The sequence below is a fragment of the Mesoplodon densirostris genome, chromosome 3, assembly GCF_025265405.1.
Source record: "Mesoplodon densirostris isolate mMesDen1 chromosome 3, mMesDen1 primary haplotype, whole genome shotgun sequence".
In the NCBI taxonomy this organism is placed as follows: domain Eukaryota; kingdom Metazoa; phylum Chordata; class Mammalia; order Artiodactyla; family Ziphiidae; genus Mesoplodon; species Mesoplodon densirostris.
In genome coordinates, this window is record NC_082663.1 from 9,645,496 (window position 1) to 9,669,989 (window position 24,494).

General features: G+C 40.7%; 1 protein-coding gene across 3 annotated transcripts in view; it reads right to left on the minus strand.

The window, feature by feature from the left end:
* CTNND2 (catenin delta 2) overlaps nucleotides 1-24,494 on the minus strand; it is a 968,406-nt gene that overhangs the window by 109,251 nt on the left and 834,661 nt on the right. For 2 of the 3 annotated variants that reach the window (XM_060091588.1, XM_060091590.1), the window contains one exon: nucleotides 12,641-12,814. In XM_060091588.1, the coding sequence (XP_059947571.1) occupies nucleotides 12,641-12,814 (174 nt within the window). Of the gene's footprint in view, nucleotides 1-61; nucleotides 137-12,640; nucleotides 12,815-24,494 lie in introns of all 3 variants that reach the window. The other variant, XM_060091589.1, reaches the window with a different exon arrangement.

Sequence of the window (24,494 nt, forward strand, 5' to 3'; positions counted from 1 at the left end):
CCCGCCAGGCCCCTCCACCCCCTTTCCCCTTTGGGGCAGGCACCCCAGAGCTGGCTCTCACCTGTGGCAGGCAGGGAGCCCCCTCTGGCAGTGAACGTAGGGCATATGCCATGCCTGCCACATCCTCAGCCCAGCCCTGCATGAAATACGAGATTAAAAAAACACACAACTTCATCCCGTCCTATGTTAGAGAAGTCACATTCACAGAGTTTCTTATCACCATCAACTCAGACCGAGTGCTTTTCTCCTGCCCCTACTCTGTGCCTCAAGCTCTATGAAGCCTGAGGGAGTGGGGACGCTCATGGAATTCACTAGAGCATCTCTTGATTACAATTAACTATTTCATAGTCCCAACCTCAGGGAGCAAAGAAATGGATGGTCAGAAAGTCTTAGACATGGAAAAAGCTTCAGGTTGGGCAGCTGCTTATTGAAATTTGGCTGTGAGGATGGGATATCCCTTCCAAGGGAAGGCGTTTCATGAAGACAGTTCAAAACCTCCGTCATGTCCACAGGAAATGTCATTTGCAATTGGACATATGCTGAGACATGATGTTCATCTACTTCCTCCCCTGCTTGTGAACCTTTTTGTCTCCAGGGCCCAGAAAAGACTAGACATCTGGGCTTCTGCAGCCCATTCATTGTTGAGTTCTTCCTTAAGACTAAGGGGAGAAGCTAATGGAAAAGAAACTAATGGAAGAAAATAGAAATCAGGGTGGGGGGTGGTCAACATTTCCATATTGTAAGCTAAACATCAACAATATATTTGAACACTGGGGAGATATTCTGGGCCTTTTGAGAGACCAGATGGGATGTTTTGGGAATTCGGGCAGGCTGAAGCATGGGCCCAAAGATGACCTCTTTCCCAGAGCCACCTCTTCCCAGACCCCGGATGCTGGCTTGTGCATTAGTGATCTCTTCTAATCCCCCAAACTCCTGGGAGAGTGACATTACTGTTCTTGTTTTATAGATGAGAAAATCTAGACACAAAGATTTTAAACAACCTGCCCACAGGTGTCACCTGTGCCCTTGGGCCCCAGTCTTCTTCCTCTATCTGCTCTGTGACGCTGACAATACTCTCTTCTCTGTCATTATCTCATTCTCTCTTGCCTACACCTCTGGGCTTGGTCTCCCAGAAACTGCCTTCCAAACATTGAGAGGGGAGAACCTGACTATATATGAAATGAACCAAGAAAGGTGGGCTATAGCTTAACTTTTTCTTCCTTAGAAGTCTAGCTATTATATCCCTTCATGTTGGATGGAAAGATGATTTGGTGTTTGGAAAATAATGAGAGTCCTTCAGCTTTGCTGAAGACTGATTTGAGAGTCGCCAAAAATGGCTATGCATGGCCAAAAATGTGTATGAGTTGTAGATACATCTTTTTGGTATGAGAAAATGGTCAACAGTTATAGGTTCTAAGTGAAAAGGGAAAATCAGACAATGGATTTGATCTTATGTTATCAATATACAGAAAATAACCTTTATTTTGAAACTTTTAGTTGTGTGTGTGTGTTTGTGTGTGTATGGAAAATCCCCATTATTAGCTCAGTATATGACAATTCAGATTGAATTATTTACATTTCATTCAAAAGATTATGCAAGTTTCCAAAGTTTTCTTAACGTGCAGATAGTGATGCTTTTTAAGTAGCAGCTGAGCAGTCTTGGAATAGGTCATGTATAACCCACATGTGAACCTATGTGTAACCCAACAAGAAGGAGTAAAGACAGCACAGAGGTGGAAAGAGAGAAAGACATGACACAGTACTGGGGAGATGAGGAATATTTCCCAAGTGCACTCAACACAGAAGTGCGAGGCTCATACAGAGTTTTTCCAAAAGAGAAGTGAGTTACCTTGGACAGCACTGCAGCCCCTGGGGTTAGCGACGTGTATGAGTTGCCAAGAGCTTTGTAACTGAAACAAAAGAAGTATAACTGGCATGAAAGTAGATGAACAAGAGATATAAGTGTACCTTAACTCATTGTGGTTGACGTGGAAATCTTTGGACAGAACTTGACTTTTTGCAAACAGAAAGAGAGTGTCATACAGTGAGCCCACCAGTGAGAAGGGAAGGGACAAAGACGGTAACCAGGATGGCTTTGAGAAGAATGGTCCATGAGCTGAAGAGAGGATCCTTGATGATTCAAAAGGAGGAGAAGGAAGAGGAGGGGGAGGAGGAGAAGAGGGGAAGGGGGAGGAGGAGAAGAGGGGAGGGGGAGGAGGAGAAGAGAGGAGGGGGGAGGAGGAGAAGAGGGGAGGGGGGAGGAGGAGAAGAGGGGAGGGGGGAGGAGGAGAAGAGGGGAGGGGGGAGGAGGAGAAGAGGGGAGAGGGAGGAGGAGAAGAGGGGAGGGGGAGGAGGAGAAGAGAGGAGAGGGGAGGAGGAGAAGAGGGGAGGGGGAAGGAGGAGAAGAGAGGAGCGGGGAGGAGGAGAAGAGGGGAGGGGGAGGAGGAGAAGAGGGGAGAGGGAGGAGGAGAAGAGGGGAGGGGGGAGGAGGAGAAGAGGGGAGGGGGAAGGAGGAAGCTCTGGTCCAGGAGAAAACAGCACAGAAACAGGACCCAAATTGTTCCTGGAGAGATGCTTTCCCAATGAGGACCTCCAGAGAGTTATGATCCCTCAAAATAATCTCAGCTAAGACACCCCTGACACTCAGACCTGTGCTAACTCATTTAGTCCTCATCTCAACCCGACGCGGTGGGCACTACTGTTACTCGCATTAGACAGATGAGGAAAGGTCACACATTGTAGATGCTCAGCCAGGTCTTGAACCCAGGGAGCAGTGCCCCAGAGTTGGTGTGACTGACCACCACTCTCATGTGCTTCTCAGAAACACAGGATAAGTTAGACAATCTGCACTCACAGTTGATCTGATCCCTTACAAATTCACCAGTTCACTTTGGTATAACAACTCATGTTATTATTTTAGTCTTACAATAACCCATCTGGCACTCCTCTAAACTCCCGAGTTAAAGAGCCTTCTAGTACTATCAATGGAGCTCCTGGATGTTTCAATCTGTTCTTGAGAAGTACCTGCCAGGATTTAGCAAATCTGAGAAAAGAAGTCACGTATAATTGGAACGACAATGAGAAAGGCCTTGTGTCAGGAAAGGATGTCTTCTCTTTGCATGTGATGGGACAACAATTTGAAATAATAAATGCTGTTTCTTCTCCTCCTTGTCCATGGCTCTTCCTGGAGAGAGGCTCCATCACGATTTGGTCCAATGAGGTGATGTCAGGATGGGACAGATAACAAAGCAGCAGACAGTTAGTGTTTAAGGGTAGAAAGCACAGATGCCGGTGAAAGATGAGATAGACTTGAAAGGGAATGAGAATAGACAGAAAATATTATGACCCCTCCTCGGATCCCACACAGAGTTTCCTAGCAGGGGAGAGAAAGGATCCAGGTTGGGGAGGAAGTGAGAGATGTAAAAGTATCTTTGGGGGCTGCCACCTGAAGTGTCCCTGGATAGGTCCTCCTCAGTGTGTGAGAGGCTGGTGATAAAACCCCCTGGGAGATAGAAGAGCAGAAAGTCAACAGAAACTCTGCTGTCCTTCCTGGACCTCAGTGCTGGTTGCACAAGACTCAGGAAGTCCCGCCATGAACCATCACGGAGCGGGGGCCGCACAGTAGGAATGGCAACAGGACTTGCTGGGCAGAAGAGGGTTCCTGTGGCCCCAGTGTGGCACGGGGTAGCCCCTGAGTGTTTCTGTGGTCTTGAGTGGGTGGGCTGTGTAAGTTAGCCAGGGAAAAAGGCTAAGGATCCAGGGCTGCAGAAGGGTTAGTTGGCCAGGAGGTTGGGATGCATCAGAATGGCAGGCATGGACTGTGTCTGCATCTCAAGGAAGCTCAACAGTGGGGAAGGCAGGTGTGGGCCAGGAGAGCACCTTGGACCAGAAACGGTCCAATCTCCAATTGCCCTGTCCCAGCTGGGAAACCAATAGGACAAGGAGGCTTGTCCTGGGCAAGAGGCAGCATAGGAGAGAAATGATTCCAGACGGAAATGAATACCCAATCTCCATCCCCCACAGGGATACGAATGCCTGTAAGACCCCCAAGTTTAGCAGCAACCACAGGGGGGCAGGAGAAGATGAAGGCAGACAAGCATAAATGTGGCCAAGTGTTAAACCTTGAGGGACTGGGAAATAGATGAATTTGATTGAGTTTGCTAGAAGTGTCTAGATTATGTTATTTTTTTTCTTTTTTTCCTTTTTTGCATTAGGCAAAATGAGGGCTCCAGGTGACTTTCAAAAGAGAACATTTCTGGTTGTTGGTCTGCACTCTCTTTCTTCTTCTCACTAGCAGATGATGACCCTAAGAGTAGCCTTGGAAGATCACATCTTTACCACACCTTGAAGATGGCAGAACAGCTGTCAGCCTGGGTGAAATAATTCATGGAGTGGAGCTTCCCTCCTCACGCACCTTCCCTTACCTGTTACACCAGAGAAAATAGCTTCTACCTCCTATCTAATTTGAGCCCTTGCATATTTGAGGGTCTCTTTGTTACAGCAGCTAGAATTTCTCTAACTAATGAGATGTGCTAGTGTGTTAAAATGAACTGTAATCATTGACTCCTAACCCTAGGTTTTAACTAGTGATGTTGGAAGTGGGGTTCCTCATCCCTGACCTCTTCCTTGTAAAGATGACCCCTGGGACACCCTTGTGCCCTGTGTGTGTGTGTGTGTATATGTGTGTGTGTGTATATATATATGTGTGTGTGTGTGTATATATGTATGTATACACCCTTGTGTATATACTCCTATTATAGCATCTATCATGTTTTTTCTGGCCTTTTTGTTTACATGTTTATTACCAGTACCTGAGGGAAGTTACCAAGTCACATTCATCTCTTTATGTCATCTGTCTTCTAATTACTGGCTCACAGCTGGGGAGTAAAAAGGTTTAACTGGTGAAAGAAAATGTCAGGTTGATTTCTAGTACCACATGTGTATTACTTAAGAACAGCATTCTCCACTGAAAGGCACTAGATAGAAAGGATCAAAGCCACTGCAATTAGTTGGATCAGCAAGTTCCATCCACTTCCACAAAAGTGTAATCAGGGTTTGAAGAGATCGTATATTTCTTTGGGAGTCTCTCCTAAAGCCAAACTCATCCCTCAATTCTGTGTGTGGGAACAGAACTTTTGATGCAGGGCTTATGAATATTTGCCTGCCCTCAGTGCTGGAAGAACACAATACTGAGTGGCATGTCCTGGGCCACCACAGCTCTGATCATGCTGGGACAGTTAAAATGAAGTTTCCACATTAGAATTCCTCTGTGTCCCCACTGCTCAGGTAATTAACCATGCCGGATTCCAGGGTAGCCCATGTCTTAAACTGGGCTCAGAAAGGATTTCTTCTACAGACAGTTTTACAGCTGCTCTAGGAATCCTGGGAATTTCCTATAGAAACAGGTTGTACCTGCTAGATACCAAACCAAAATCAACTTTATACATTATTAGTCCCAAGAGGTTTAAAGATGTTGCCTCACTGTCTTCTCACTAACATAATTGCTGGTGAAAAATCAGCTGTCATCCTTATTTTTGTATGGAACATGTCTTTTGTCCTCTGGCTGCTTTTAAGATTTTCTCTTTATTACTGATTTTGAGCCATTTGTTTATGAAGCACCTTGGTATAGTTTCATCATGTTTCTTGGGCTTGGGGTTCCTTGAGGTGCTTGGATATGTGAGTTTGTGGTTTTCATTAAATTTGAAAAATTTGGAACCATTTGGAAGATTTTCAACCATTATTTCTTCAAATATATTTTTCTGTTTTCTTTCTCCTTTCTCTCTGCTCTCCTTTGGGAATTCTAATGGCACATATATTAGGCCACTTGAGGCTCACTGATGATCTGTAGGGTTTTTTTTTTCTCTCTGTATTTCACCTTGTATAGTTTCCACTGCCATCTTTAAACTCATTAATCTTTCTTCAGCAATGTCTAACCTGCTGTTAATCCCATTCCATGTGTTTTTTTTTTTTTTTCATTTCAGACAGTTTATTTTCAACTCTAGACATTTTATTTGGGCCTTTTATATATTTTCCACGACTCTAATGAACTTTTTGAACACATGTAGTAGAGTTACAATAACTGCTTGCCTGCTATTTTTAACATCTTTGTTGGCTCTGAATTGGTTTTGAATGGTTGATTTTTCTCCTCATTACGAATCACATTTTCCTGTTTATTTGCTTGTAGGGTTATTTTCAGTTGAATGCCAGACATTATTAATTTTAATGCAATGGGTGCTGGATATTTTTGTATTCCTATAGGTATTTTTAAACTTTATTCAAGGATGCAGTTAATTTACTTGGAAACTATTGATTCTTCTGGGTCTTACTTTTAAGATTTGATAGGAAAGACTAGAGCATATTTAGTCCAGGGCTAATTATACCTCAATACTGAGGCAAGACCCTGAGCATATTCTTCCCAGTGATCCATGAATTATGAGGATTTCCTGTCTGGCTCTTGGAAATGCACATTTTGCCCATTCCTGTGTAAATGCCAAGTTTCATTCTGTCTAATCATTTCAGGAGGTTGTTTCTTCAGCCTTGGGTATTTCTCTCACATGCATGCACTGAGAGATCTCTGCTGAATATTTGAGGGGAATCTTCTGCATATTTCTAGGGTTCTTTCTATGTGTGCCTTTCTCCTCTTTGGTGCTCTGTCTTATGAGCTCTAGTCACCTTGGTCTCCCTAGATACTCAGTTCCATCTCCTTAGCTCAGAGAGTCTGCTGAGCTCCTCCTGGGTTCCTAATCTTTGTGCTGTGGTCTAGAAACTCTCTCAAGACAGTGAGTTGGGACAATCATAGGGCTCACCTTGTTTATTTCCTGTTTCTCAGAGATCAGTTTCTTCATTGACTAATGCTTAGTGTTATAACAACCATTGTTTCATATATTTCTCTGGTTTGTTGCTGTTGTGGTTGTTATTATTACTACTTAAAGGAACTTGGTGCTCCATCTTGGCATCTTGGGTGGAAGTGGAAATCCCTCAGCTTTAGCTGTTTCTACAGTTTCTGAATGTAATTCTGTAACTTAGCACTTTGCTATTCAATGACGATGGTGAAAGTAGAGCCAAACTATCCAAAAACGGGTTTACTCTCTAGTCAGCTTGGATGCATGTGGCATTTCTAATACAGGTGCATCCCTCGGGATCAGTACTACTTACTGGCGTCTTAGAAGAAACCACTGAATATTGTGTGATTAGAACCAATGACCTGGTGGTGACCCTGGCTCCTCTCCATCTCCTCCTGAGGTTGGGCCCATCCTCATTCTGCCTCAGGCTGGGCATCAGGCCCAACTCAATGTGTTGTCTCTAGGAGCCTGCTGATTGGGCCAAGTCCTGAGATAACCTCTGTGTTTATTTTGACCCCATTTCTAACCCATTAGGCATGATGCTTCATGTCCCATTTTCATCATGATCTTTCACCACCCTGTTTCTTTGCATTTAAACCTTATGCTTTACATCACACTGCTAACTAGGACAAAGACCTTTGTCTTAGATGTTAAACGATGATTTTTACTTTTATTTATTGCACTCCACTCATCTGCCCTGGTTTACTTTTAATGATACACTAATTGCTAAGCTACACTAAATTCAATGCCTTCAAAGCATTGCCCCTGTCCTTAGGAACAAGTCTCAAATTTCCCAGTTCTCTTATTTTTTATTAATTTGTGCCACATGGCCAGAGATTCTGTTTCCTTCTCAGTAAAGCTGCATTGCTATCATATTACTTCATTAAATATTAAGAGATTAATATCCAAGTTTCTCTTTATTCCATCTTACTTTAAACATAAATGGACAACTAATAGACTCTCTGAGAATAGTCACATTTTAGGGAGAAAACTGACCATACAAAGATATCTAAAATGTTTGACTTAATAGCAAGTACAGATATATTTCTACAGTTCTAATCCTGAGTTTTCAGAGAGTTCAGTTACAATAAAAATAACCCATAAATGGGAGTTGAAAGAGCATTCATTCACAATTTGGAACTCCTCAAACTACTATAACTGGCTGTTTTAATATTCTGTGACAAACAAAATCATTTCACTGTAAATGAGAAAAACGTAACCGAAGTCCATGTTAGCTAATAAAAACACTTCACTTGCTTCTGCCATTATGTTTTTCTGATGCTTGTAAACCAAGTAATGAGTGTTTTAAAATTTAAAAAGTATTTGGACCATTATGAAGATCTAGCTTGCTAGTCAATTTGTCACAGAAAAAGAGTGTGCACGATCTCCCCATAAAGAGAAGTTATTGTTTCAGATGATGAGGTCTATAAAAAGCTCTCTCCATGCAAAATTCTGGTGTTTTACCTTCACATTTCTGCTTTTGTTTGGGCCATAAACGTTAAGGACACTTTAAAAAACGCCACTAAATTTCAACAGTTGCTATAAAAACACATTCTTAGAACCCTAGCTTTTAGATGGTAATGCTGTCTGCATGAAATTTGATGCTGTTTCTGTGTCTTCAGTCAATCTTTTAATTGCTCAGTATTATTTATTTATTTATTTTACTTAAATCAAGCTTTTTTAAAGTAAGGATTTCTTTGTTTGGTTTTGGTACAATTTATTCTCGATCTTTAAAAAACTGTAACTATTTATCAGTGTTTGGCTTAATGACAATCTTCTCAAATCATTCCTATAGATTATCTGTCTTCCCTTCCCACATATTTCCTTACCATTTAATACGGTATATTAATAAATTATTACAAAAGATGATGATAACATGATTGACCTTTATGCATACTTATGTATTTGTATTTTGATAAGAAAATTCTTATATAAGTATGTATATTTATAACTATGCACAAATATGTCCTAACAACCCTTTACCCTGTTTGAGGACTATCCAATTTTTCTAGAGTTATCAGGGAAGCCAGTGTTTCCTATAAGTAAGGTTGACATCCTGAGACTCAAAATTCTACTTACCCATTGGGATAAAAGTCTTTCTAAAATGCTTTCTGTCTTCTAAAGTTACTAGTAATAATTAAACATTTTCTGATAACAGAGGGTCAGCATTATGACCATCCACGATTAGAATAAATGAAACAGCTGAAACCTTGAATGGCCTCTGACATTTTTTTCTTTCTTGCATCTTTGTATTTACTTCTTCTAACTCTTCTATCTTTTCACTTTGCTATCAGGGTATCTACTCTACCTTCTTAAGGCAGATCTGTGTGCCTGCTTACAAGAGTAACTCCTTGTATTTTTTAATTTGTTGCTTGAAATCTGATGAGGGCTGGGAAATCCGAGAGTCATAGTTGTTAAACTTTGTCTAAAGTACAGAACAGCCTTTGTGATGTTGATTTCAGCTGTTCCAGAACATTCTGCCTCTTTCTCAGTGGTCTCTATTAGTAATAGAAAAATTTACCAAATCAGTGCCTCTGGGTATGTGGGGATAAATGTCATACTGGGGATAACTGTGCTGAAGTAATGTTCAGGGTTATGAAATGAAAACAGTCAGCAAGATGTTATTGCTAGAAAATACTGAGAATTTTTATCAGACTTCTTCCATAATTCTCATTATATAACCCAAAGTAGGAGAGAATTTTTGAATATCAAAATCGTGTAAATCAGTATAAAATAAATTAGTATAAAGTAGTATAAACTATAAATTTATTGTTTTATTACTCTAAACACCTAAAGACCCAGACATATCTCAGCAGCTTGCCCAGCTGACCTGGCTACCTTTAGATACAGAGCCTGTGTCTTTAATTACCAATTTAAACCATAAGTCCAACACTGCAGCAGGAATTGCGGAACTGGGCAATGATATCAAAATCTGCATTCTGAAAAGCACTGATGAGTCTGGAAACTGGAATGAAAATAGTTCTCCCAAAACTCCTCCTTTCTATCAATTTTAGATTGTACTGACTACATATTCCCATCTGAATCGAAGGACCAAATAAAGAATCATAAAGTGTGACCATTTGAAGATGGTCTGGCCACAATATGTGCTATTAACTGCTTAGTGACCAATAGATGTTTATAAATATAAAAGACAGCTGTCCACAAGAAAGACATCTGGACATAGACACGAGTTCAGTTAAAAGTTTGTGTTTGAGCATTATTGCTCAGCCAAGCATAGGACTGAGCAGTGGGGTACAAAGAAATAAATGGAATGGATTTCTGCCCTTAGAAGCCTTATAGACCAGATTGTCTTCTAGAGGATATTATTAGTAACTCAACAAGGACTCACATGAATAAATGAATGATTGGTGACACTGATCCTTGAATGTGGTGTTGAGGTGTGGTACAGTCTTGGTATGTAACATGTCATTTTTCTCTGGCTGCTTTTAAGATGATCTCTTTACTACTGATTTTGAGCAACTTGATTATAATGTAACTTGGTATAACTTTTCATGTTTCTCTTAGAGTTTCTTGAGTTGCTTAGATGTGTGAGCTTGCAGTTTTCAGTAAATTTGGAAAGTTTTCAACCATTATTTCTTCAAATAGTTTTTTTCTGTTCTCTTCCTCCTTTCTCTCGTTTTGTTTGGTTCTCCATTTACACATACATCAGGCCACTTGAAGGTCACTGATGTACTGTCAATTTTTTTTTCCTCTTTCCTCTGTTTCATTTTGTATACTTTCCAGTTGCTATCTTTCAGTTCACTAATCTTTTCTGCAATGTCTAATCCGCTGTTGATCCCATTCCATGTATTTTTCATTCCAGATATTGTTTTCAACTCCAGAAGTTTTATTTGTATCTTTATAAATTTTCCATGTTTCCAGTTAACTTTTTCAGCACATGGAACATAGAGTTTAACTTTTAAAGCAAAGGTGGAAGTCTTACATTCAAAATCCTCTAGAGCTCAAAGACATTTCTCCATTTTTAACTTGTTCTTATAAAAACCTAAGTGTTTCTCAAGTAAAGCAATAATTCATTAAAAAAAATCAAGAGATGGCAAACTTGATTTGCCACCATCTAGATGGCTTTGCATTTCAGGGCAGACTCAGGCCTGGAACCCAGAGCTTCTCTTCCCATCCCCTTCTAATCCATCCTCCAAGGCCAGGGAGCTGGGTGGGGACTTGCAGCAACTTAGTGTTCTTGGGTATATACAGTGACAACCCCTTAGCCTATGACATCCTGCCTCTTTGCATCTAGTGTTGCGACTGATCTGCATGATGTGGGGTGAAGCCACCATGATCTCCTCTGCTTAAAGACGATTCATCTGAGAAACACTGAGGTGCTTTAATTTTCCCAGGACCACAAAGCTTAGAAAAGTTAGAGCCTAGGTTTGAATTGTGATCTGAGTTGAAGCCTCCTAACTTTAGAGTGAAGTTAATGCTAAGGGCAAGTTCAAGGAAGTAACTTCCATTACTATCTCTTTCCTACTTATGCAAGGCTATACTCTGGCATTCTTCTTGGTGAGACTCTACTTTTGAAGCTTTTCTCTGGTTGAAAGCAAGAGACAAGTTCACCTCAAGCCCATCCCAAACTGAATTCTTAAGGTACAACATTAGTGATGCCTTATGGACAGGGAGGGAAAGGGATAATTATGCTCATTCTTAAGACTCTCAAGAGAAGAGGTGAGCCTGCCATGATTGAGTAAGTAGCCAGCTCCTGGGAAGTATCATCAGGGGCTGGGTCCCAAGAGCTGAGATGTCACATCCAAGAAAGAAAATGCTCCAGCTGACATTGTAGCCATGGAAAGGAAGATGTCAGAGAGAGAAGTGACAAGAGGCAGGTATTGGAAGGTATAATAATAAGGGAATGTATTATTACATGACACTGAAGCCAATACGTGTGGTACCCATGGTACTGAGCTTCTGAGAGTTATCTGTAGCTATGTGTCTATATTAATATTGTTTTGAAGAAAATGAATTGTAAAGAAAAGATTGATTTATGGATATCCCAAACCCCAGGCATTGATATTAAATGAATGAGGAATTGAAGGTGGAGGTCTTGATATTTTCCCTACATGCCTTCAGTTCTTCTAAGAGGTTACACTCTTTTGTGCAATAAGGCAAGTTAGCCCATGTAACTATTAGTGACCAAACTCAAGAATTCTTTGCTATCATGAATCCGTTTCTACCCACAAAGTAGGTCATGAAAAATTTTTGGTGAGAACCGACCTGGAACAGTGTGTATTTGTAAAGACCCAGAGAAAAAGATCCCCCTAATCTCTTTTCCAGTCATACAGTTGCTTTACTGTAACCTTTTGCCAAAGATAACTATTTTTCTCTGTAATCCCGTAATTTAAAAATGCAAGAGGTTCTTTTCCTTTGGGGACATGACCAGCTACAACATTACAGGATTCACCGCGGTTTTCATATGACATGTTTGGGTATCAGCTCCCTTAACTGTCAATGACAGTGCTTTGAAAAGTCTCAACATGTCAGTCTCCCCTGAAAATGAAATAGCTCAGCTACGCAAATATAATGGAAAGCATTCACAGCATCTTCAATGACTATACTTACATCTATTCCTCTGTGTTTTGTAGCAATCTTCAACGACCACTGAGCCCTTAAGAAGAATTTTTAAAAGAAATACCTTTCTAAGTCCAACAGTTCAATGGAACTGGTCTTTCTCTAATATCCTTAGAAACTTTATTAGAATTGCACTTCTCAAAATTGGACTTCTCATATTTCCTAAGGACCTTCTCATCATTCCAGATTTCTTTCTTATTGTAACAAACTCATCATACCTTCCAGCTCCCTGCAGCCAAGTTCTGCAGGGCGCCTGCTGCCCCTTCCAGCGTGTCTGCATTTGAGCACTCAGAGAGCAGTGTGAGGTAGGGTTTGACTATGGATGGGTGCCACAGCATCTGGATCCCTTTTGGTGGTTCTGCACAGTCTGGAAGAGGTCCTACTCCATCCCACTGGTGGAAGAGAAATGAGAGAGTAAACATCTTCAACATCTTTACACTTCCCAGTATTGCCTTCGGCAAACATCAAAGACAAAAGCAGGGTGTCATGACATTTGGTGAGCATCTACTGTAGGTAGGATACTGCATCAACAGTCCAAGGACCACCAAAAATGGGAGAGCCATTCCTGCCCACCGAGAGCTTATGATGGAGGGTGGAGGGGGTAGGAGCATGTACATAAGTGAATGTAACTGGCAGTAGAATGGCTAAGCCCTCTGAGAAAAATTCTAGCACACTGCTACAGGAAGGAAGGAGAAGAGATGGGTTAATTTTAATCAGTCAGGGTGGAAGAAAGCTAAACATCAAGGCACCATACTTTACAGTAAGCATACTATAGGCATAGCATAGTAGTTAGTAACTATCAAATGCCCTCACTTCTTATACACAAGTGTTAATTGTGATAAATTCCTATATCACTTGTAAAATACATATTCTGTCATTGCACCTATGGGCATCAAACAAATGACAGAATGGACAAAAGAGAGAAAATTGTTACAGTTTATTACATACATTGACGTGAGCTATAAGCAAATTTTGATCTTATAGAAATTCTGATGTTTGCTTTGAATTGAATCTAATAAATAACAGAATATGTAATTAAAATTTAATTACATATACATTTTAAATTATGGATTATATGCACAAATCAGTAGAGTCCTAAAAATGATAGCTATGAAGATCATGTAGCAATTTGGACAAATGTTTATGATAAAAGTTAAATAAACAAAGCAGGATGAAAAGTAATATTGGGTTTGTGTTCAAAAATGTATAGTAAAAAATGTAATGATAATAAAAATTTATTAATAAAGTGTCTCTCATTTTTTTCTACCTTTCTAATTTTCTGTTTTGTTATCCTTATAATTTTAAAAATATTAAATGTTCCAATAATGATTCTGATCTTTGATCACACATAGCCTATTTCTTTCATTAAAAATAAAGGCAATGAGTATAATGAGGGTAGAAATAAAGTAATAAGTGTAGAAAAAATACTCCCATATTCATTTTTGAGAAAAATCATAGTAAAACAAAAGAATTATTTTATAGTATCACAGTGGGAATATTAAGTTATTTAACTGCTTATTTGGCTTTATTAATGATTGCTTAAAACATAATCTAAAAGACATATATATCAATACTAAGCTTTCTCACAGATATTTTATGTACATACATGTATGTGCACCTGTGTCCATATATGTGTATGTATACCTATGAAAAAAAATTGTATTTCAGAAGCTGTGTAAGTAAGTTCCTTATTTCTGAAAATTTACCTGGAAGAAAATATAGCTTACATCCTATCCTCGCAACAAAAATAGAAGTGTTGATAGAAATAATGAAAAGTTGTTTAACAGTTACAAACAATTTCAAGAATCTATCACTTATTTTCCAAAAGAAAAATTAGAAAGTCATGCCTTCTTTTTCTCAATTATGATACAGCTTAACTCAGTTCAAGGCTAAAGCTCAGAGATGAATGACATCCCATCGACGGGTGACGGCCATCCCATTAAAGGTCATTTTCATTCAGAGTGTCACTCTATCTCCACTTTATAACAAGGACACTCAAGGTGGGGATCTTCCTGTTCTTTCAACCAAAGCCACTTCTAAACCCTTCAAAGCGGACTTTGCACCTGTACACAGCCTATCAATAAAACCAGTCCATCTCTTTTAAATACATAACAAAACAAAATTGAAAGTGAACCAGACTTGTCACATTGCTCCTGCTTCATTATTTGAGACTGGCTCACTGCACCAGATAGAAAGAGAGCACTAGGGTAAGAGAACAGCCCTTTTGTAGATTTGATGACTTTGATGATGAAACAGGAGTGATATTGTCTTCTCATAGGAAACCAGCTGGGGGTATTGAATCTCTCGGCTAGCTAGTGCAACAGGAAATGCTAAATTATTTCTTTATTTTTTTCATTTTGTTATCTCCTTAATACTTTTAAGCTATCATTTTTATATAAATATTTAGATTTCATATAAAGATTTAGAGCTCAACATGGATGGAATTTCCCTCTCATGTAAGAGCCAACATAACAGCGTGAGGTATAGAGACATTTTATTTGCACGCTCATTACAACATGTGACAGACAAACTGTAAAAAGAGTAAAAAAAAAAGCTGTGTTATCATTTGCTGGGTTTCATCTGGTTCTTTTTTTCTAACTTCTGTGCAAATAAAACAGGATAAGTGGCTAAATCAGTGGACAATTTTCTTCTGTTCTGACATGTGATCTATGTAGCTCTTAAATACCTTTTATTACAATCCTTTCTTAGTGGCTACAGAGAGAATCTGAAGGAAATAAAAGGAAAACTGATGTGAATATGGATAGCCTTTGACAGCAACAAAAGAAGTTCAAAGGGGATTCTCTGCTATTTCAGAACGCTGATGGCACCCTGGCACATCGACACAGAAGATAAAGAATTATTTCAAAGGCAGTCAGTGTATCCTGCCTTCATCTGGGTACTTTATTCAAACTTTTATTGAGTTAATAGGGAAAGAAGTATCTATCAATTGTCCATTAAAAAATAGATTTTCATCACCTATAAAAAACCGGAAGTCTTCTTTAAAAGTTGTGCTAACACACCTGAAGTCATGTCACCTAGCCAATCAATACCAATAGGGCTACAGGGCAATGGTGACGTCAGGATCAGACTGAAGTTGTGAAACAGTTCTGCATGTGAAAACATTTAATGCCAACCTTCTTCTAGAGTGAGGATCCATGAGAAATCAAGGGATATGCAACTCTTTTACCAAAAAAAATGGAAACTCATTATTTATAAATTTAAATACAAGATGAATTTATCCTAAAATTTTTCAAAACTGCCACATGGCTTGAAGGCAAGCAGTGGCTAAATCTTTAACACAGTCAAAACACTGATCACACAGCTATTTAGTCCTAAGAACACAGAACTTAAATTTATAAATAAGCCTTATGCAAACTATATTTGTTTTTGACTGTACCTTGAGGGCATATTACCAAAATTTTTCTAAGAACTTGAAATATGAAAATAATATATAAAGAAGCAAAATGTTTTCAGGTCAGGAGGGAGAACTTTCTATGTAATAGAGACAAGGCACAACCAACAAAGTATTTCCAGGAAACCAACAGGGACAAAGCTAGCAGAGTATTTTTTGATTATATTGGCTGAATTATTGCCAAGTTGTGACATATAAACACACACACACACACAGAAGTGTGTGTGTGTGTGTGTTTATATGTCTTCATTTATCAGGTTTAAATTTAAAAATCAAACAGAAATTAGACAAAGGGAAAGCAAAAGAAAAAGGCGAAAGGCATTTGTGATTTTAAAAAGTTTTCTTCCAGCACAGGGGAAATGTTGAGTGAAAATATCCCTTCCTCCTCATAGTTTTACTCCTTAGGCTTGAGAGTTAAATAAATGTTCCTTAATTTTAGGCACATTTAAAATTTTATCTGTTATATTTTAACGAATAAAACTTGCAAAAGTTCTAGCTGTTCTTGATTCTTAAAGTTAGTACTTAAATGTTCAAATTATACTTTATGCAGGTCATTCATGTTATTAAATAGGAAAAAACCCTGATAATCTCTAGCATTAAAGCTCCTCTTATTCATTGTCTTATTTATAGGAATTGAGAATTTACAAATATACTTTGAGTTTAAGAAATTAAGGATTGAGTGGGTTATAACAGAGTATTTTAGATTTTTTTCAACAGATAATACTTTGGATTGGGACTTCCCTGGTGGTGCAGTGGTTAAGAATCCACCTGCCAATGCAGGGGACACAGGTTCGAGCCCTGGTCCGGGAAGATCACACATGCCGAAGAGCAACTAAGCCCATGCGCCCCACTATTGAGCCTGTGCTCTAGAGCCCGTGAGCCACAAATACTGAAGCCCACACACCTAGAGCCCATGCTCCGCAACAAGAGAAGCCACCACAATGAGAAGCACATGCATGGCCATGAAGAGTAGTCCCTGCTCGCCACAACTAGAGAGAGCCCACGTGCAGAAATGAAGACCCAACACATCCAAAAATAAATTTAAAAAAACAAAAAACAAAACCTTTGGATTGATATTGGTGTCCCACCCAAATTCATATGTTAAAGCCTAACCCTTAATGTGATGGTATTTAAAGGTGAGGCCTTTGGGAGGTAATTGGGTTTAGATGAGGTCATGAGGGTGGGGCCCCTATGACAGGATTAGTATCCTGATAAAAAGATGAAGGGACCAGAGCTTTCTCTTTCTGCCATGTAAGGACACAGCAAGAAGATGGCCATCTGTGAATCAGGAAAGGGGCTCTCAATAGACACTGAATCTGCTGGCCCCTTGGACCTCCAGCCTCCAAAACTGTGAGAAAGAAATGTCTGTTATGTAAGCCATCTGGTCTAGGGCATTTTGGTACAGCAGCCCGAGCTGAGCAAGACAGTAGTCACAGTAAGCACTAAGAAAGTTTGGTGTCAGTGTTACGAGGACCCTCCAGCTACACCCTGGCTGTCCTGCCCTGGAAACTCTTTTGGGGACAGGCTGGCAGCAAAGAAGGAGTGAGTAAGGCAGGATTATGCTGACAGTAGATCACAGAACAAACCAATAGACTGACTTGTCCTCCCAAGTAGCACCACATTCACTAACATATTATCAACACTTTTGTTTTTCAGTTATATGTGTATATATATATATATATATATATATATATATATATATATATATATATATATATATATGTATATTTATCAGACTATTTTCCATTATAGGTTATTACAAGATATTGAACATGGTTCCCTGTGTTATATAGTAAATCCTTATTGCTTACCTATTTTACGTGTAGTATTGATAGTTGGAATCTGTCAATCCCATACTCCTAATTTATCCCTCTCCTCCTTACCCCTTTGGTAACCATAAGTTTGTTTTCTATGTCTGTGAGTCTATTTCTGTTTTGTAAATAAGTTCATTTGTATCATTTTTTAAGATTCCACATATAAGCAATATCATGTGATACTGGTCTTTCTCTGACTTACTTCACTCAGTATGACAAACTCTAGGTCCATCCATGTTGCTGCAAATGGCATCATTTCATTCTTTTTTATGTATCAGTACTTTGCTTGACTGGCTTTAAAGGTATGACTGTACAACTAATATCAATAAAACAAATAAGCGAACAGTTTATATCATTCATTATCCAAAATTGTTAGAATTGAAAATATGTATTCTCTCTCCAAGAAGGTAGTGCTCAAACATTTTTTAAAAGGAAGAGAATAAGATGCTCCCACGTTAGAAGCCAAGGGTTTGCTGAAATCTGGACACAGTGGTTTTTGATGTGGTCATGGTCAGGGAAGGAGATACACACTGGCCACTGACTGTAAGGAATGCCTGCTTAGGAAGAAAACCACACAACTGTGGGAATGGGCTCAATGTGTGGGTTTAAAAAAAAAGCCTTTCTTTAGACTGGCTTTTAATACTTTTACTTCTCCTTAGGGCTTAAATTCTATTTTAAAGATTTCTCTCTTAGTTGGTTTGAGGATGGAATCATGGAAGCCATTTGCTCCTTATACAAAAAGAGAGGTCTGACTTAGGGATAAAAATCAGAAAGTTCGGGCTTCCCTGGTGGCACAGTGGTTGAGAGTCCACCTGCCGATGCAGGGGACATGGGTTCATGCCCCGGTCCAGGAAGACCCCACATGACGTGGAGCGGCTGGGCCCGTGAGCCATGGCTGCTGAGCCTGCGCGTCCGGAGCCTGTGCTCCGCAACGGGAGAGGCCACAGCAGTGAGAGGCCCGCGTACCGCAAAAGCAAAACAAAACAAAACAAAAAAATCAGAAAGTTCAGGGACTTCCTTGGAGGTCCAGTGGACTGTGTGCTCTCAGTGCAGGGGGTGTGTGTTCGATCCCTGGTCGGGGAACTAAGATCCCACATGCTGCATGGTACCGTCAAAAAAAAAAAAAAAAAATTAGAAAGTTCAAAACCCAGAAAGTAAAGATGTCTGTACACTTTACAAAGAGACTGTGTAAATGGATTCTTTAGGGGATGGTGGCTCACAAGATTATTACATTCATAAGAGCCCCTACTGAATGAGAAGAATTAACGAGGGAATTTCAGCTCCTCCCTCTGAAGGAGCTTACAACTACCCCAGTTTCTACTTCCAAGGCACCAGGCTGGGTACCACAGAGATGCTAACAAGACGTTCTCGCCTACATGGAAGAAAGATTTACATTCTGGGAGGAGCACTGCTAAAATACACAGCTCCTTCTGTTGCATATGTCACAGCCATTCCAGTCTATGTACGGAAAAGAGCTTTTGCTGCTGTATGTTTGGAACACAAATAGAAAAGGCCACTTCACCAGCAGAATGCATCTCTAGTGCCTAAATTTCTCTACCAATGACAGAGAATGACAGTCAGCAATTGTGCAGGCTCACTTTTCTTTTAAAGGGATTTCAGTGACATAAATGGGTCAGAGGTACTGCAAGGGAAAGGGAGTGGATGTGCAGTGACAGGAAAACAGTCTGATTTTAAAATCCCACTCTTGCCTCCCAGCTGAAGTTACACATCACAGAATGTAGGAAGAGAAAATGGCTCTAAAATGGGAAACTGTCAGGGAATATTCCTTCATGCAGGGTTTGGGTAAATTAGGCTGCAGCCAGTGCTAAATACTTTGAAAAGCCACAACCTAAACACAGTCCATCCACTGTTGGCCACTTTTTGCTTGATTTGGTTTGAACAGCAGTTACTAATTGATTTTTGCCCTGACCGTGTTTCATCATCACTTTCAGCTAATGGGGGAGGGGAGGAGGAAAAGGAGGCAGGCAAGGGAATGGAAGTAATGGTTATTAAAAAAAATAAACAAAACTCCAAGCAACTGTCAAAAGCCAAAAGAGAAATGATTTTTGTGTTGACGCTTGGGAATTTGGAAGGCAAGCGTAGCTCGGGTGTCTGACTTCCCCTGGGAGCTGTTCAGAAGCCATCGACTACAGGGAGGCTGAACCTACGGAAAGAGAGAACAGAGGTGATGGCCAGTGACTCATATTCTTGTGGTACATGTGTCTCCAGGCTCTCCTTGCAAAAGATACGGGGAATTTTGCATTTGAGAGATTAGAAACCTGTCTTAAAGGTGAGATCGGCTATGGTGTTTCCCAAACAAGGCTTCAGAACAAAAGACATTCAGGGACAGACTTGCTGACTCACCTCCGTGCCTGTGTGGGCACACACCCCTCAGGAGAAGGCAGGAGGGAGGCGGGTGATGCTGCCAGCTCCAGAGATTGGCACAAGGCGGCCACTGTGTTGTGACCACAGAGGAGTGTTATCAAGGCTGGTCTACATCACTGGGCTCGCCCACCGCTTCCCCAAGTCATCCTGATGGAACCAACTGGAACACTAGTAATGCTCATCTAGAATTCTTTCTGCTCCTAACTTCTCATCCACATCCAGGGAAACCTGGGCTATGACCCACCCCACTACCTGCTTTTTCAAGGGACTCTGTCCCTGACTTGCCAACTTCCTTGAGGTAGTCCTGTAGTCTTGTTTGTTTATATCTTTGGTGATACATCCCTGAAAGACAGTCTAATACAGTGGTTTTCAACTGGAGTGATTTTAACACCCAAGGGGACAGTTGGCAATGTCTGGGGACAGTTTTGGTTGTCACAACTAGGGAAAGCAGTGCTATTGATTGGTGTCTACTGGGTAGAAGCCAGTGATGCTGATAAACATCCCACAATGCCCAGGATAGCACTACAACAGGGAATTACCCAGCTCCAAATGTCAGCAGTGCCAAGATTGAGAAACCCAGGTCTAGTCTGTAAGACACAGACTATTGACTGATGGCGTGAGTACTGAATGGTAAAATGTAAACACAAACTAAATGAGACACCAAAAATTGACCATTAAGTCTGTAAACCCACTGAAAGTGGGAAAGCAGCATTTCTAGGTGATGGGATACATTTTATATGAGAGGCGCAGAAGAAGGAGAAGCATCTCACTCATTCACAGGGAGCGGCAAAGGACAGTCACCACACAAAAATGTGCAGCCGTGATCTTTGTGGGCGCATGCGATTTATTGCTTTGAGGACATGAAATAACATGTCTTGAGTCACCAAGCTCCTGGCATACGGTGAGGTGACAGCAGAGTGAGACTATGCTGCTACCAGCCATGAGGAATGAGCGGCCGCTGAAATCAGCAGGTGGTTAGAGAGGAAATGGTATTAAGCCACAAACGAGAAAGTATGGTTACTAATAAGGAAACGGAAACTGCCTGGAAGAAAGAAAAACAACCTGTGATATTAGGAAACGAGGACCTAAAAGCATCAAGAATGTCACAAAGGGGCAGATTCATCATGTGATAATAAAGCAAATCAAAATGTACTCACACTGTCTGTCACTGGCATCCAGAGTGATGAAGACAAATTTTGGCTATGTAGCCAGAGCCTTAAAAGCATTCTTTGTAAAAGTAAAACTACATGTTTGAGAAGTGATTAAGGATATAGGCGAGATTTAACTACACGGATGTTTATTGCAGTTTATGTTAGTTAAAATTTGGGAGCAACCTCATTGTCTGATCATCGGGGACTGGTTCATACAACACGGCGACCCCTACAATGGAGTTCTTGGTAGCCCTTCCATATTCTGGTGTAGATGACTATTTGCTGGCAAGGAGAGATGTCATGCAGAGCCAAGTGATAAAGCATCTACAGCAGCCTGCAGAGCGAGGCAGAGTGGGTGCTGCACCCACACCCGTCCTTCCCTTCAGTGGTGTGCCAGTCACCTGGCTGCAGGTAATCGGGGGCTACACTGTCTGCAGAGAATTTGCAAACAGCCAAATGGATGAAAGTTGGTCTTTCTTATTACCATGTACAGACAATTCTAAACAATTTCAAGGATAAAATATCCCTCCTTACTGAGGTAGAGAACTCCTACTGCACCCCCTTAGTATGCCATTGTACCCCTTTTCCCTTTGGTTAAGAGAATGCCCAAGGTTCACCTAGGATCACGGTTGCCCCACAAAAACATTACACATCCCACTCACCCCTGCAACTCAGGTGCTAATGTGTCCCACCAGATGGAGAGGGTGTAGGCAACAGTGATGTGTGTGACATTCAGCGGGGGCAGTTCTAGAGGAAAGGGTACTCCCCTCTGTCTTCTTGGTTCCATTTCTGCTCCTGGACTCTGGATATAGAGCCATCTTTGGACCAGGAGGAGGAGAGCAACATCCTAAAGAGGTGAGCATGACAGATCTAAGGAGCCTCTGGAGATTCTGCAGATCACAGCCGCCAGCAGCACCAACTTTTACATTAGCAGGAAATACACTTGTCTTCTCTAAGTCACTATGAGCTTGGCTGTCTGATGTGGTATGATGTGTCTTAACTCACACTCCAACCAATATCGTATAATTGTATTTTGAAAGATTAAACAAAGCTATGCATAAATACAGAGAGAAAGAGATCAGAAAGGATTAGAGGCCCAGGTATAAATTTTTATTGTGGCTCACACTAGAAGGGAAGATGATGTGGGTGTGTGCATTATTTTCTTCTTGTAGCTTATTGCTATTTTACTCGTATATTGTTTACATATTACGTGTGCATGTGTTTGTTAATATAAATATTTATTAAAATTTTTGAAGTTATTTAAAATATTTTTATAGATATAATATTTTTACTTATAATTAATATATATTTTGTCTCAAGGAGAAACTTATTTAAAATTAAAGTATGTTTAAAATTCAAATCTGCAATGTACTGATTTAAACTAGCAATAAAATTCATTTTTGTGCTTTGGGACATTGATTGCTATTTATTCTCAGAGTCTCACTTCTGGGCCAACAGCATCCATGGGACACAGTGGGCTATGTGTGAGTCTCTTGAGGCGGCCCCCAATACAAAGTCCTGAAACTCCAAGGAAACTTTTCAGGGGATGGGATTTCATGGCATCCAATCCCATTTATGTATGTCACACACTGACATCTTCAGAACTAAGCATCTTTTAGTCTGGTGTGATCAAAGTACTGCTTCCCCAGGGGTACTTTGAGATACATGCATCTACACTTGTTGACATGAACTGCATGTTCTCAGATGATTATCATGATCTAGAATGTTCATTAGGTTTGCTGGTGATCACAGAGTCAGAAGGTAATAAAATGCAGAACTGCCATGAGAAGCTGAGGAACAGCCTGAACCACAAATGGAAAGAGAAGGGCTATGCAGTGCTCGTGACTCACAGCAGCCGTGGGAGGCCAAGTGTCCCAAGAAGACAATGGGTGAGGCTGGGACCACCGACTGGCAACAACCCCACAGCAAGAGCTAGAGGCCCCAGTGGACCACAGCTGGACTGCCATTCAGCACAGCTGGTACTGGGCCTTGGGCTAGATGTCAAAGACGGAAAGAAGACCCACACAGTCTTGCCCCTCACAAAATTCTCCCTCTAGGAGATCAACTGCTGTATGTGACTGATAATGTGATGAGCACTGGAGGAGAAGTTTAAATAAAACCATGCAGGTGCAGATTAGAGAAGGATTCACTTTTTACTTGGGAGAACTCTTGAAAGGGTGAAGGTGATGTTTTACTTGGTTTTGAAGGATAATTCTCCAAGGAATGGAAGAAGGGAAGGGGAAAGCTGGACTGAGGAGCAGCGTGAGCAGAAGTGAGGAGATAGACTGTGGTATGCTGGGCTGGGCTGGACTGGGCTGGGAAAGTGTGCAGGGTAAAGGCCTTGAGCTTCTGCAAAGACATGTCTATAGTCATGGAAGAAATTAAGGAGCCTTAAAGGTTTTACACTGAAGCCTAATACTACTGCTTTTGTGGATAAGATATCATGCTGATATCTTAAGTGAAACTTCCCACAATCTATGCATTTGGTGTCAACAACCTAGAAAAGAGATGAAAAAGAGTAATAATACCTCTCTTAAATTGATCCCAGCTCACTAAACAATGATTATCAGGAGAGAGAGGAAGTTGATCATATAAAAATGCTGGATCAGAATCACCTTTGAATTCTGATAGGTTGACATCCTCACCCATGTGGATATATAAATATCCCTGTGAACTAAAAAATTCAGAGGTGATTCAAGCAGAAGAGAGACATTTGAACTCTAGGGGATCTTGCTTGTTTTACTTCTGTTTTTCTCTGCAGGTTTCTCTGTACACAGTCAAGTTCACACAGAGTAGGTCTTGAAGGCCCAGGTCTGCTCGGGCCATCAGCCAGCGGTATCCTGTTACCTCTAATCCATGTTTGAGCGCCACTGATCCCCGGACACCATCGCAGGAAGCTTGGCCACATCCCAAATCGAAAAACAAACAAAAATGCTTATTTCTACAAAGGGTGGGAAAGCAGCTAAATCAATTTTGTCTACTGCTATTTCCCTGGACCTCAATCTTCGGATTGCCACCCTGCCCTGCTCTGCCAGCCTGCTGGCACAAAGCCCTGCCAGCAGTGGTGAGGACTGTGCCGGGTGAGATATGCCTCTTGGCACATGACATGTAGACTGCTTTGGCAGAGGGTCTAATTGAAAAGAGCTACTAGAGAAACCAGTCATTTCTTATAATTCAGAGATAGGCACGGAGCACAAAGTCAAAAATTAATGAATTTGTAACAACATCCTTTTGGACCAGAATACGATGCATAGAAGTGTCCAATACAGCCACACACAGGGGCTTACATCTGATGGTTCTGTATCATATG